The following is a 14,815-nucleotide window of genomic DNA, read 5'->3' on the forward strand; positions in this document are numbered from 1 at the left end:
TAGCATCACTGCATGAAAATTGTCTTCGACAGTCTTCTGTTAAACGTCATGCTTCTTGAACATTCTTTTTCTTCACGGTAAGGCGTAAGTTTCCTTGACCTCATGGACCCGTGAAGGTCCCTGGGTAGAATAGGCCTAAAAGGTGACTATACTCACTCACTCACTCACTCACTCACTCACTCTATGACCTCATGACAAGGTGTTGTGCAGGCCGTGCTACTTGAAGTACATACTGACTTCCTAGGCACGTGTTGAGTGCTGTCGGAAGTGAGGGGCACGCTTACCTTTTTTGCAAACACCTGGTGACATCACTGTTTTTCAGTGATCTATGCTTATGTTTCCCTCTGGGTATTTCTTTTCTGTGTAATCGCTTGTACGTTTTAGGCCATGAATAGGCGATCCTGATTCCATGGAGTTTCTGGTTTGAAGAAACACGGGAATAATAGGCCTTTTGTCTGTTCCAGTGATAGCTAGAAATCTCCTTCTAAAATAAATTAGGTTACCATTTCTGGATTCCAAACTTTCATAAACAGAGATCCAAGTGGCATGATGGCAGCTGTAACACAAGGCTTTGAGTGCTTGAAGGCGTTTATTGTGTCATCTGATTACTACGGTGTATATCCCTGTGAAGGTGTGGGTTCCTTGAAGATCTGGGGTCAAGTAGAATGCATGGTCACGGCAGGGTACATGGTCACGGCAGGGGTGTGGCTGGGGTCAGCTGTTGCACATTAGTGAAACTATCAGGGTTACATTTCCAGATCTGAAACTGAAACACAACTCGTGACTATTATGACACACCAAAGAAACTATATATCACAGGTTAGCTTCAGTGTGATGGTACGATCTGATCACGGTTAACAAACACGCCAGTATCTAACATGGCTGCAGTTGCATGCATAGCCGTGTGAATAACTAGAAAACTTACATTCCACAGCAAACCCAAGTAGTTTACTCTCTTGTATCCAGTCCCAATAGCCAGAGGGCACTTCGTCAGCTTGACAGTACCTGAAACATATCAGTACCTGAAACATATCCGGTCAGTAGGACTCCGTTGGAGACGTAGTAGGTTCAAGTCTTTAAGACCATCAACTTGTACTTGAACCACAAATAGGACAATATGTGTTAACTACAATTTATATAATACCATTGCACGGACTGTCCAAGATACAATGCATAAATATACACAAGTACATCATACCCACGTACACAGTACGTAAATATACACAAGTACATCATACCCACTTATACTCTACGCGGAGAACGCTACGCAGGTATATGCGACACAAGTATACGCTATATAAAAAAAACACGGCACTATTAGTGTAAACCGGTGAGAAATGAATACGTTCAAAGTATACTCACCAGTGATTGGTATACTGCTGGCGTGTAGGCCGTTTACGAGTATCAGTTGTCCGTTGTGAACCTTCACTGTTACCGGCACATAGGGGAGGTTTGGCGGTGGGCTGCCCTGACAGAACAAGATTGCATATTGTAAAAGATTGCCTCCATTTCCTTCAGTAAATGAAGCAAACCAAAAAATGAAAAAGACTTATTCCCTTACGCCATGACCATTGGCAAGTGTTTAGCGACAGATTTGTCAGTTTGGGTGGATCTGGTGTAAGTAACAAATGTCAAAATCCAATGTCAGCGTCACTATTCGATATTAAACATTGCCGAATGACTGTTTCACTATGCAATATTAGAATATAGGCGAATCCAGAGAAGGGGTACAGGGATGCGCACCCCTTTTTGTCCTTGTTGTTGGGTTGTTTTCATGTATGACCATTTAAACTCGGGTGGAAATGAAGTGTGACACACACTCCACCCCATCCCCTAACCCCACGTTTTCTGTGCTGTGCAGTCTGACTGCTGAGGGCCCTACACAACTAAAACTTTACAGGGAGAATACCTCGACATGCTTACTGTATTGCTGGAGCACAGAGTGAAGGTGTTCGTGTTGGTTTCAATGTTGACACAAACTGTATCCTGACTATGGATCACCTCCAAGGTCGGGGAGATAGAGTCACAGACGCTGTTGCTGACAAGGACGCGATTCCCCGTGGAACCTGTTTGAGATCTGTAGTTGAACTTTATGGTCCAGTTGTCCCCTAAATCGTTGTTCTTGAAAAAAGGGACACTGAGGTCAGCACTTCCATCAAAGCTGCAAGCGCTGAAACTCCTACCCGGGACAGTAGCGAGAGTGACGTCAGTATTGGCCACCCAAAGCCAGTTACCGGAGTGGTCGTTCGTGTCCACAGCACAGGGAATGTACAGCTCATCCATGCAGGCTATCAAATATCACATACACTACAGGGAACAGAGTGCTCATCATTTAAAAGCAGGATATGTTATGAAACTCAATAGAGATATTTATATGTGTAATAGTGTATTATAGTTATGGAACTAGTTTATATTTGACGCAAGCTATGTATGAAGCGAAAGTGCAGATGGGATTCACGTGAACACTGCAGCTGATATATATACTCTTCCAAAAAGAAACGCATAATTCATTACCGAAGAAAGTAGTGTAAGAGCAATTACTTTGCGCAATGTCGATGAGAAGTTACAAATTCAGACGTCCATAGATAAAGAATTAGCCAACACAACAGCAGAAGTGGCAAGGTAGCAGGCCGTGATGTATGTCGAGTAACTGGAACAATGTGACGTGCAAGGACTTCGTTGATGCAATAGGGGTAAAAGGTTCGATTCACCACCGATGTACACTCGCCTCCAGTTTCTAAGGTTCCGGACTCTACGACGCCACTGCAAGCGACTGCGTCGACGGAAGTCTTTCAAAATAGGGGCGGCATCTGTCCTTCTTAATGGAATACCCAGGCAATGGATTCCACAGTTTGTCTGGAACTTCTCTTTAAATCATTGATACGCGCTGTTCTCGCCGTTCTCGAGCGACCTTGAGCGGATTTGGTCTGCAGAAAACGGTGCCAAAATGCAAGATATGGTGCTCACTGCAGACAACGACTCCATAGCTTCAAGACGGCGTATGGCGATGTTCCGATTTGCGGCACTCAATCACAGTATGATAATGTACTCTCTTCCCGGGAAAACAAATGATAAAATTAAACACACCGTCCTGCCATATATAGTGATCGATACCGCATGTGATTCCACTTAGACATGGGAAAGGTAAACTTGCCGAGTGTTGGTGCTGAAGCCGTTTGCAGTCACAAAAAGATGACGTTTCGGAACGGAACAATTTACATTTGAATTCTTTTTGACGCAACTACATGAATCCAATGTTCTCAAAATCACATATGCGTTTCTTTTTAAAGAAAGAGAGCGAGAGAGAGAGAGTATATCAATCCCTTACGTGGGAGCGAGGCGGTTGTGGGTATGTCACATTTACAAGTGGTTGCGTTGTAGACAGTTCCTGGTGCGCAGTTCATGTTGAACACCTGGCCGTTGAATGTTACAACGAAACCAGCTGGGTTGCTTGGGTCCACACTGTTGACAAGACACGGATCTGTTGAACAAATACAAGTTGAGAGCATCATATAAATATAAGTGTCATTTAGTGAAGTGCTGCATAGTGTGGTCTGGTGGTTCTGGCACAGTCTGACTGGGATGGATCACCATCACCTCGGGTAGCCCAGCCGCAACCCAGACAACAATCGTCACTTCTCCCGGGACTAGCTGCCAAAGGTTACCAACCAAGAAGTTAACTGAGAATATAAAGACTGTCCTACATACTTCCTTCGTCATTACCCATAGTGTCAGAAGAATAGGGCTCCCGGTGGGAAACGCAGACACTCTTCTTATCTTCTAGGCGTCGTCGGCTGGATAGCTATTGTGTTCATATATAACCAGCCCTAAAGTTTGACTTGAAACATATCTTTTTGAAATCACCCTTCATAAAAAATAGTTTTCTTATCAATAGCAACATGGCTATTATAACATATATGATCAGACAAAAAGTCTGGAAAATCATCAGGTCTAATTTTAATTGAAAAATCATAAAAAAACATTGAAAAGATCAATCCAGAAAGGGTGTTTTAGATTTCTGACATTTGTTTTTCAAAAACGTCCTTGCCATTCTTATAAAATTCCCTACAGTCCCTTATTTCCCCTTGGGATCTTTAGGAAGTAGTTTTCTCATCCAAGGCAACTCCAAACCTCTGACATACATGTATTCAAATATATCAGTCATGTCCAGTCCACCATCCTTAGCTGGTTCACACATGGTTTCTCTTTATCCTGCCAGGTTCTGCATGCTGTGAAATCACAGACTCTCTATCGCTTCTATGCGAGCCTTTTGTATCCTTGTTTTCATGTACCATGCCATGTTTTCCACACACAGCAGAAACATATACGGCGACAAGGGTTTCCCTGTCTACAGTCCTTTAAAACGTCAAAGGAGGAGGACATTTTGACATTTATACCAGTACAAGATTAATATCCTTATAAAAACCACTAATCCATCTTCTGATGACATGTTCAAAACCTAGTAAAATGTCCATGAAACGGAATGACATAGCAACATCAATTCTTCACACCATACCTGGGATATTTTGCTATTCTGTACAACCTACAGTGTCATAAAAGAATCTTATGTTGTCACCAATACGGTAGACAATATTTATTCCGACATCTGAATTATCCGACATCTGTACATTCCAAATTCCGACACCATTTTCTATTCCACTGACAATCAGGACAATCCGACATCGTCACCCCATACGGCTAAAAGCCAATCAGCCTGTCAATGGCCAATTGACCACTAACACCCTGTCCCTGGTAATCTCTTTGGCCCCCGCACTTGCTAATTGGGAGTTAATTAACAGTGTGAGAACGCAAGGACCTTTACTTTTACAAACCCATGTGAGGAGCCAATGTTTTGAAAGCTGAAACCGAGAACTTTGCACTGAAGTCAACAATGAAGAAACCCAAGCTACAATGAAGACATTTTAATGAAAGTGTGAAAACTGTTGTGATAGCACTACAGAGTTACATGCCCAAATTAACACTAAGGAAGTAAGTTTGCGTTATGGATAGCAACTTGTTTATTACATATGCTGCGACGTTTCGCATCTTACGTTCTTATTACTCATCGATCAATGATTACCAAACAAACTAATTCTAATCAACACTGTCAAGCAACACAACAGCTGAGAAAAATTTAGGTAATTATCAAACTGCTTTGTGAAATTCGACAACTAACTGTGAATACTACTTTATATGAGACTAGAGCATATTTGTATAGCATGGGTCGGGCCTTTTTCACATCCGATGATTAGCCATTGTACACGTACACCCCGTACACCTCCAGCTCTGGTGTACCCTGCAGACTGACTCTCTGTGCTGTGCTATTCTCTATACACCACATCTTGTCCTCTTCCATTGAGAGATATGTGGAGGTTTGTGCTGGTACTGAGCCTGCTGAGTTTGATTTACTGACTGGTGAAAATGTTGGTTTAGATTATCTAGGGATATAACTATCAAAGATGACATTAGAGAAAGCTGACATTCACGAGCTCTGAGAGGACATAAACAATGGTAAACAAGAGTAGGCTGTGATGAAACTGACACCGAGGCTTTGAATGACTGGGTCGTCACTATCGAGAAGTATTTGGAAGAATTAGATACTAAATTCGAGGATCAAGAGCAAGTAACAGACGAAACAAAGTTATGCTATATAACGAGCGTGAAGAGCGGTGAAAGAGAGACATACTCTGAGAGTAAGGAAAAAGTTTTGACAGCTCTCAATAAGGCCAGAGTAGTGAAGAATCTCCCACCATTTGTCCCGAGGTATATAGGCAGCTAGTGAACACAGAGTTTCTAATAAGAGTGGGGACAAGATTAGGCCCATTAATCTCGGGTGAGTCATTGAGAACATAAGTGGCAAACGGGGAAATGAAGAGTCTTTTGAAGGATCAGGGGCGACTGGATTGCTAACGACCCCTTTCCGGTGGGATATTGGTCTTGACACGTGATCAATTTCATAAATATTCGAAATTGTCAAAAATAAGAGAAAGCTCTGCTCTGATATTATTTGATCGTCCATGATTTGGTTTGGATAGAGATCTCCTCTATTCAGACCCCCAAAGTAATTGATGGAATTACGGCAAATTTGAAGCAATTGCATCGCAAATGTAAACAAACGCAGCCCTCTCGCGAAACAATTGCAGCGATATCGGTAGTTTAGCTGTAATAACATAAACACAACGCCCCTATCGGAAACAATGTCGGTAATACTTGAAACACGCTCGGCCATCTTCGGAGATTTCTCGGCTCCGTTCCGTGATTTGTCGGTTGCGTCCTGAAACTCACACATCAAAACATGGCGTAACTAGGAAGACCACCCGTCTCTGTGAGTTTTGTATTTAGTGTTTACTGTTATCATTTTTATAATTATCCATCTTTGATCACTCGTGTTCAATGCGTTTAGGTATGAGGTGTTGTCAGAGCTGTAGGTTATATTTGTAGGAAAAGATCGTCACTGCAAAAGAGCGTCATAAGTCATGTCCCCGGAGGCTTCCGATGTTCAGACGTAAACAACCTCCAGGGGCATAACTTATGACACTCATTTGCAGTGATGATCTTTCCCTACAAAAAATAATCTATGGCTCTGATAACTCCTCATTGAAAATTGAACACTTCTACCGTAGCGAAAAAACAGCATTAGTATGAACAAGTGGCATCGACATTTTAGAAAGCGTTTCTATTTAGAAACAGATAATAATACCGATGACTTTGTTGACGATATTATATTAATGTCTCCTGACCCTAATTTTGCGCTAACAGTACATTTTGAAAGGTATTAAATGCTAAACAAAAAACCAATAAACCACCAGTCGTTAACGACATAATACCCGAGTTGATTAAGAATTCGAGAGATATTTTAGCACCATATTTAGAATTATTATTCAGTGTAATATTAGAAAGTGGTATTTTTCCAGCTAGTTGGATAATCGGTATTATTGGGTCGCTAAATAACAAGGCAATAAATAATCCAAATAATTACAGAGGCATTAGTCTTTTTAGTATTTTTAGTGAGGTTTTCACTTCTATCATTAACGAAAGATTAGTAACTTGGGGGAGGCTTTCAAAAAAAATAAATGAATCCCACGCAGAATTTACACATGGATATACGACTACTGACAATATGTCTATATTACAAAGTATTATACCTCAACACCAAAGGGACAAACGTTATACACTTTTCGTTGATTTCGAAAAAGAAAATTATTCAGTTGACAGACAAAAGCTGTAGTCTATTTTTAGTACCCATGATCTAAGTCCTAAAATGAAAAATTATGATTTATAACATGTATGAAAATGTTAAAGCTTGTGTTAAGAATAACAATGAATTCTCATACGCTTTTGATCTGCAACTTGAGGTAAGACAAGGTTGTATACTTAGCCCATTTTTATTCTCATTTTTCATAAATGAACTAGCAAGCCAAATTGAAAGAAATTATGAGCATCAAATAATGTTACACCCTGACCTAGTGCAAATTTTCTTTTGCTTTTTGCAGACGATATCGTGCCATTCTCAAGCCCCGATGCATGTTTACAAAATCTTATACAAGAACTTGAGTTATTGTGACAAATACAAATTGATTATAAATAGAAATAAAACTAAAGTAGTAGTTTTTTAAAAAGGGGGACGTTTATTTAAAAAACGAGAAATTTTTATATAAAGTTAAAGAATAAGAATGCACCAGTTCGAAGAAATATTTGAGAATGTTCTTTAGTAATTGCTTATCTTGGACAGCACATGTTCATTACGCTTGTTTGCAAACATACAAAGTTGTGATAGGTATCCTTAAACAATTAAGTGTACATGGAGATGTTTATATAACTTCATATCTTAAAATATTTGATGCCAAAATTAAGCCAATTTTGTTGCATGGAGCCGAAATATGAGGTTTGAATTATTGCAGTAACATCGATTGAGTTCAATTATGAAAGCATGCACAAGATTTCTTGGTGTTAAATCCAATACGAGGAATCAATGGTGTATGGGGGATGTAGTAAACACCTCATGCACTTGTTTACAAATATCAGAGTTATTAAATACTTGGTTAGAATTATTGAAAATGCATTCTTATAGGCTTCCAAAGAAATGGTACAATATGATTATGCTATTGGATAAAAATGGACATATAAATTGGGTTTCTTCTGTTATACATTTTCTATTCACAAAAGGGTTTGGCTTTGTAAGGGAGATCAGTATGCTCATTCTGAGGGTACGTTTATTTTAGAACTAATACAAAGATTAAAAGATATTTATTTGCAAGAATGGTTTGAAAAGATATCACTCTCCAGTAAATGTATGTGTTAAAAGATGTTCAAATGTACTTTTGACGAAATGTACATTGTCGAAATATATCTTTCATGTCTAAACGTTAAAACAGTATAGTATAGCGTAGAGCAGATTGAGATGTTCTTCACATGATTTATTTATGGAAAGTGGAAGATTTAAAAATGTCATAAAAGAGAATAGAACTTGCAAACTATGTGATCTTAACCAAACAGAAGACGAATATCATTTTCTCTTAATTTGCCTGCTTATCATTCCACGAGACAGGTGTATATCAATGTATGTATGTACGTACGTAGGTATGTGTATGTGTGTGTGTGTATGTATAACACGTCGATATATTATGTCAGTAAACAAAATACACACACAGAGTTACACACACACACACGAGCATAATGTATGAACGCTTTACACTGTCGATAATAAACCCATTGACATACATATACATGCAAATACAGAATTTGTTTTTCTTTTTCCTGTATTTACCAAGAACATAACTATGACGCATTAATCCCATGACATAAGCCAGTTACAATATATGGTATTGTCTGAAAAGTATTTAAGCAAGGAGACATTGACGTATCCGACACTCGGTACAATCTGACGTGACTTTCCCTGTCCCAGTGAGTGTCGGATTGTACAGAGTCCTCTGTATATGCTGGAAATAGAGTCAGTTTGGCCGTTATTATTTAGAATTGGGAGAGCCTTTCTGCAATGTCGGAAAAGCCATTTTGTAAACTACATTAAGCAAGGAATTGGTCCTCCAGTTTGTAATACAACGCTTAGGTTTATCACCCTTAGGAATACTAGTAATGACATCCCTACCAGGATACATACAAATATACCGACAGAAGACCTGTTCTGTCCCTACTAACTACCAGGACATAAAGATATACCGATAGAATACCTGTTCTGCCCTTACTAACTACCAGGACTTCAGTCGGCCAATAGACGAGTGGTTAGACGTTACTTACTTGGCGTGGTGGTGGGAGACGCTGAAACAACAAATGTACCACGTATATTATTTCATCATGTTATTTACTTTACATTCTAAAAGGCGTTCTTCATGGCATGCAGTCTGGTTAGGGTGAAGAGAATTGTTTGCAATGTAGATTGAATATCCTTTATGAAGATATTCTACATTTGCATATACGTACTGTACAAGGATGTATTTTACACATGCATGCGTCCTACACTTCTATATACTTGAGTGTATTCTGCACTTTCATATATTTAGTATACCTAAGCGTTCCCTACACTTCTATATACTTGAGTGTATTCTGCACTTTCATATATTTAGTATACCTAAGCGTTCCCTACACTTCTATATACTTGAGTGTATTCTGCACTTTCATATATTTAGTATACCTAAGCGTTCCCTACACTTCTATATACTTGAGTGTATTCTGCACTTTCATATATTTAGTATACCTAAGCGTTCCCTACACTTCTATATACTTGAGTGTATTCTGCACTTTCATATATTTAGTATACCTAAGCGTTCCCTACACTTCTATATACTTGAGTGTATTCTGCACTTTCATATATTTAGTATACCTAAGCGTTCCCTACACTTCTATATACTTGAGTGTATTCGGCACTTTCATATATTTAGTATACCTAAGCGTTCCCTACACTTCTATATACTTGAGTGTATTCTGCACTTTCATATATTTAGTATACCTAAGCGTTCCCTACACTTCTATATACTTGAGTGTATTCGGCACTTTCATATATTTAGTATACCTAAGCGTTCCCTACACTTCTATATACTTGAGTGTATTCTGCACTTTCATATATTTAGTATACCTAAGCGTTCCCTACACTTCTATATACTTGAGTGTATTCTGCACTTTCATATATTTAGTATACCTAAGCGTTCCCTACACTTCTATATACTTGAGTGTATTCTGCACTTTCATATATTTAGTATACCTAAGCGTTCCCTACACTTCTATATACTTGAGTGTATTCGGCACTTTCATATATTTAGTATACCTAAGCGTTCCCTACACTTCTATATACTTGAGTGTATTCGGCACTTTCATATATTTAGTATACCTAAGCGTTCCCTACACTTCTATATACTTGAGTGTATTCGGCACTTTCATATATTTAGTATACCTAAGCGTTCCCTACACTTCTATATACTTGAGTGTATTCTGCACTTTCATATATTTAGTATACATGTGTGTACAGTTGTCACAGTGGGGTGCTAAGGCAAGAGTGAAATGTACACACAGACTAAGATCACGGTCTTCAAACTAACTTAAGCTGGTACTTAATTGTTGAGAAATATCCTTAGCATAGCTATAAATGTGTACACATTCACATTGGCAGAATTTAAATGTCTTACTAGTGTAGGCGCAGGACGTGTCAACTACACAGGACCAGATCTGGTCGTTCCAGGTCATCCCCGAGGGACAGTGTAGGAGGGTGTACTCTCGGGTGGTGTTGTCACATTCGTAAAAGGCATAGCAGATAGTTGGGTGCTTCACGTAGCCGGCTCCTCCTTTGTACACACAGTCACCACACACACTTGTAAAGCCTGTAACAAAGGACGCAGTCACTACACATACTTGTAAATTCTGTAACAAAGGACAGTCACTGCACACAGTTGTAAAGCCTGTAATAAGGAAAATCACTATAGACAGTTGTAAAGCCTGTAACAAAGGACAGTCAGCACACGCAGTTGTAAAGCCTGTAACAAAGGACCCAGTCACCAAACGCAGTTGTAAAGCCTGTAACAAAGGACCCAGTCACCACACACAGATGTAAAGTCTGTAACAAAGGACACAGTAACCACACACAAATGTAAAGTCTGTAACAAAGGACAGTCACTACACAGTTGTAAAGCCTGTAACAAAGGACCCAGTTACCACACACAAATGTAAAGTCTGTAACAAAGGACACAGTCACCACACACAGATGTAAAGTCGGTAACAAAGGACGCAGTCACCACATACAGATGTAAAGTATGTAACAAAGGACACAGTCACCACACACAGATGTAAAATCTGTAATAAAGGACACAGTCACTAAACACAAATGTAAATTCTGTAACAAAGGACAGTCATCACACACAGATGTAAAATCTGTAACAAAGGACACAGTCACCACACACAGTTGTAAAGCCTGTAACAAAGGACAGTCACCACACACAGATGTAAAATCTGTAACAAAGGACAGTCACCACACACCGTCGTAAAGCCGGTAACAACAAAGAACATAGTCACCACACACAGTTGTAAAGCCTGTAACAAAGGACACAGAACTTAACTGACAAAAACAAAAAGACAAAAAGAATTCTGTGCTAAAACAGAATTGACGGTGAACCAAAGAGCAACACATTAGCATATGATTTATCATAAAATAAGACAACCATATGATATCTAGCTTTACTACATCTAGCAACATCACACGGACATAGACACATACCTGTTGCGTTGATCGACCAGCAAAGTGTAACCAACACCATCAGACCTAACGCCCGTCCTGACATGTATCTTGTCATCTGGAAACAAGACGCTAATTTATAATATAAATGCAGTACACACGCAGCACCAAACGCAAACAATAACTTTATCCAGCAAAGGTTCAGGTGTTAAAAAACAAAAACAGAAGGATACAACAGATGGTGATAGTTTTTAACTGAACGCAGAGTCGATTTTACATTATTTGTTACAGCAGTATTACAGCTGTATAATGTTTGTAAACAAGTCGAATCTGGACCCGACAATTCAGTGATTGTCACCAGGCGATACGATGACAGAATACGTGTTTATAAAATCATGATGACACCGGGTGTTCGCGTAAAGATGGGCATACCATATCCTGAAATAATTTATTTCCGAGATGTTTGGCACAAGAAAACTAGAGAATTGCATCGTGTAGTAAGTGTTGGAAATGTCCCCGTATATCTACCATGAAACGTTTTCAAAGTTCTGCTGATTCAATGAAAGTTGTTGCTTTCATCAATCAACTTCTGTGCAAGGGTGGCATGACGCTCTTTGAAATCTTGGTGAGAGGAGCCTGCTCAGTTTTGTGTAATGTGAACACCAAAGGCCGGACGGTGTTGCTGGAATATTGCTGGAAATGGACGGAAAGTTGACTCATGGCAAGTTGAAATCAAATCTTTCGTCATACACTCTTTTGGATAGTTTTTTTTTCACTCTGAATCTTCATGTATAGATCTAAATATGGAACACTTGATGTGATTTCAATGTTGTGTCCTTAATTTTCAAGTTCATTCGGGTAAATCAGAGGAATTGGCCGGCTGTTCGATGGCTAGTGAATGATATACCTGTAGTGTAAGGTCTTTGTCAAACTGCCTTGGTTTGCTAACTTAAGCACAAATTCTTATTTATGTACACACAGAAACTGACCAGCAAAGAGAGGAACACAACTGGCGCCCATGGTGATGCCTTCGACTTGTCGACTGATTTTACCTCCAAATTGTATCAACGAGAACACATTTCATATATTGATTTCTCAATAAACCTAAAACGACATTTGCTTTCATCTTTTACAAATCGTCCCGAACCTCCGAGGATTGATATATAAGTTTGTGTATCTGGGTCCACCACGTCTGTTTGCTCAATGCCACCTAGATGAAGGTTTTCCTTAAGTCTGGCATGTAGGACAATAATACGCAACGTTCAAAATCAACTGATCACAAATGTCTTGTAGAAGTTAATACTGTAAATCTGTAATATGCCCATGAACTAGCAGGAAGTTCATAACATAAATCTACACCCCTGCCCTTCCTTGACGCGAGAGACAAAGCTCTTGTCCGCCTAGAAGGAAATTATAGACAATTATGAATTACCCAGAGAATAGGATCAAACATGGACATTTGTGGTGATTACTTTTAAAAAAATTCTGATTTTTCCTTGCCAGCATAGGATAACCTACGTTCCTGACATGTAACATATATAAAGAGGCAAAGAAAACAACCAACCTTGGATGTCCCTGCGTTCCGTCGGCAGGACAATTGCAGTCCGTTGAGTTTATATATATAGCTTGGCATCTTAAGTATTTTTAAATGAATGATTCATGCGTATTTTACTCTCGAAATATCCATTTTATCTCCGAACTATTTCACATAAGTAATGCACATCACATGGGAACATAGCCTGGAACATCGAGACCCCCAGTCAATCTCGTCTATCAGTTAATGTTGTGATACCATCTCTGTGTTCACTGAATGTTTATTATGTAGTAGCCCCGAGTAATGCATCATGGACCCTGACTGTCTGCACAAGAAGCAAACATTGCATAACGCGCATGTTTAATACTTGAAATGATACATAACAACGTGTTTCGTGTATGTCAGGTAAACGCATGTTTCACCTTTGGTTGTACATATCAGATAATGACAGGATGCATCTTGTGTTGTGTATGTCACATAAATAAATGGTGTACCTTTGGTTGTGTATTCCAGGTAAATACATGATGCACGTTTGGTTGTGTATGTCAGGTAAATGCGTGATGCAGCTTTGGCTGTACATGTCAGATACATACATGATGCATGTATGGGTGTGCATATTAGGTAAGTATATGAGGCAGGTGTGGATGTGCATGACAGATACATATATGATGCGTCCTTGTTTGTGCAGTTTGTGCAGATCAATACATGATGCACTTTTGATTGTGTAATGCCAGACAAATGCATGATGCACCCATTGCAGATATGACAGGTAAATAAATACATCTTTGGTTTAGCTTGTAAGGTCAATGCAAGATGCAACTTTGGTTGTGAGTGTCAGGTAAATATGTGATACATCTTTGGTTGTGCATGTTAGGTAAATACATGATGCACCATTGGTTGTGAATGTCAGGTAAATGCATAAGTTGTTTCAAAGGCATTTAGAAGTTGGTGGGGTCAAACTAAAAATGCTGTATGGTTCAACATTTATTTATTATACAGGTCACAACGTTTCGAGACAGTTCCTAGTCTCTTCTTCAGGTGAAGTAAGGGTAAAACTGAAGGGATGTAGTTTATAGAAGAAGAAGAAGGGTTTATTTGTATAGAGGCCATACAACCCATAGAACAAGATGGTACAATAGTGATCTTGGTTACCAGTTTCATGAAACAACGCTAACAGGAGCAGAATAAACATGTTCTAAGTACTTGACAAAGTTATTTATGATATTAATGTCTGATGATGTACATATGCTATGGAGGGAATAATAGTATCCATGGACCGTTTTTTGGAATGTAACGCCGACGCATATCCTCATAGCGACATACAAATATAAACAATATGAATTTCATCCTCGATACTTTTACAGTGTTTACATAACACGATGTCGTCATTGCAAGAGGCAATACTTCGTCTAGTATATTTGATACCAAGTGCACTAGATCCTGATCTGAATAACGTGAAAAGACGTTTAAGTTTATTACTTATGTTGAGTGATAGATATTTTTCACAGGTCAGAAGCGATTTATGTGATTTGTAAAACGACAGCGAAGGAGCATCTAGGGAAAGATGCCGCTCTTGCATGGAGCAGTTGTTAATTTTTTCGGTA

General features: G+C 39.1%; 1 protein-coding gene across 2 annotated transcripts; it reads right to left on the reverse strand.

Moving 5' to 3' along the window:
- Window positions 1-570: 570 nt before the first annotated feature.
- LOC137296774 (uncharacterized) lies at window positions 571-13,297 on the reverse strand. Of its 2 annotated transcripts, none has more exons than XM_067828625.1 (9): window positions 13,242-13,297; window positions 11,720-11,795; window positions 10,638-10,829; window positions 9,256-9,276; window positions 3,329-3,481; window positions 1,924-2,288; window positions 1,363-1,468; window positions 926-1,005; window positions 571-766 (listed from the first exon to the last, which is right to left on the reverse strand). In XM_067828625.1, exons 2-9 carry the CDS (start codon window positions 11,793-11,795, stop codon window positions 692-694), a joined length of 1,068 nt encoding a protein of 355 aa, XP_067684726.1. In that variant the 5' UTR covers window positions 13,242-13,297; the 3' UTR covers window positions 571-691. The 2 variants fall into 2 exon arrangements, with proteins under 2 accessions (XP_067684726.1, XP_067684725.1); XM_067828624.1 differs by lacking the exon at window positions 13,242-13,297 and adding an exon at window positions 12,206-12,308.
- Window positions 13,298-14,815: the final 1,518 nt, after the last annotated feature.

This window comes from Haliotis asinina, chromosome 9 (assembly GCF_037392515.1).
Source record: "Haliotis asinina isolate JCU_RB_2024 chromosome 9, JCU_Hal_asi_v2, whole genome shotgun sequence".
In the NCBI taxonomy this organism is placed as follows: domain Eukaryota; kingdom Metazoa; phylum Mollusca; class Gastropoda; order Lepetellida; family Haliotidae; genus Haliotis; species Haliotis asinina.

Coding starts and splice junctions, on each gene's coding strand:
- LOC137296774 (XM_067828624.1), bottom strand. Junction 2,289..3,328: donor CACAACCGCCTCGCTCCCAC/GTAAGGGATTGA, acceptor GATATTTGATAG/CCTGCATGGATGAGCTGTAC. Junction 1,006..1,362: donor CAGCAGTATACCAATCACTG/GTGAGTATACTT, acceptor GATATGTTTCAG/GTACTGTCAAGCTGACGAAG.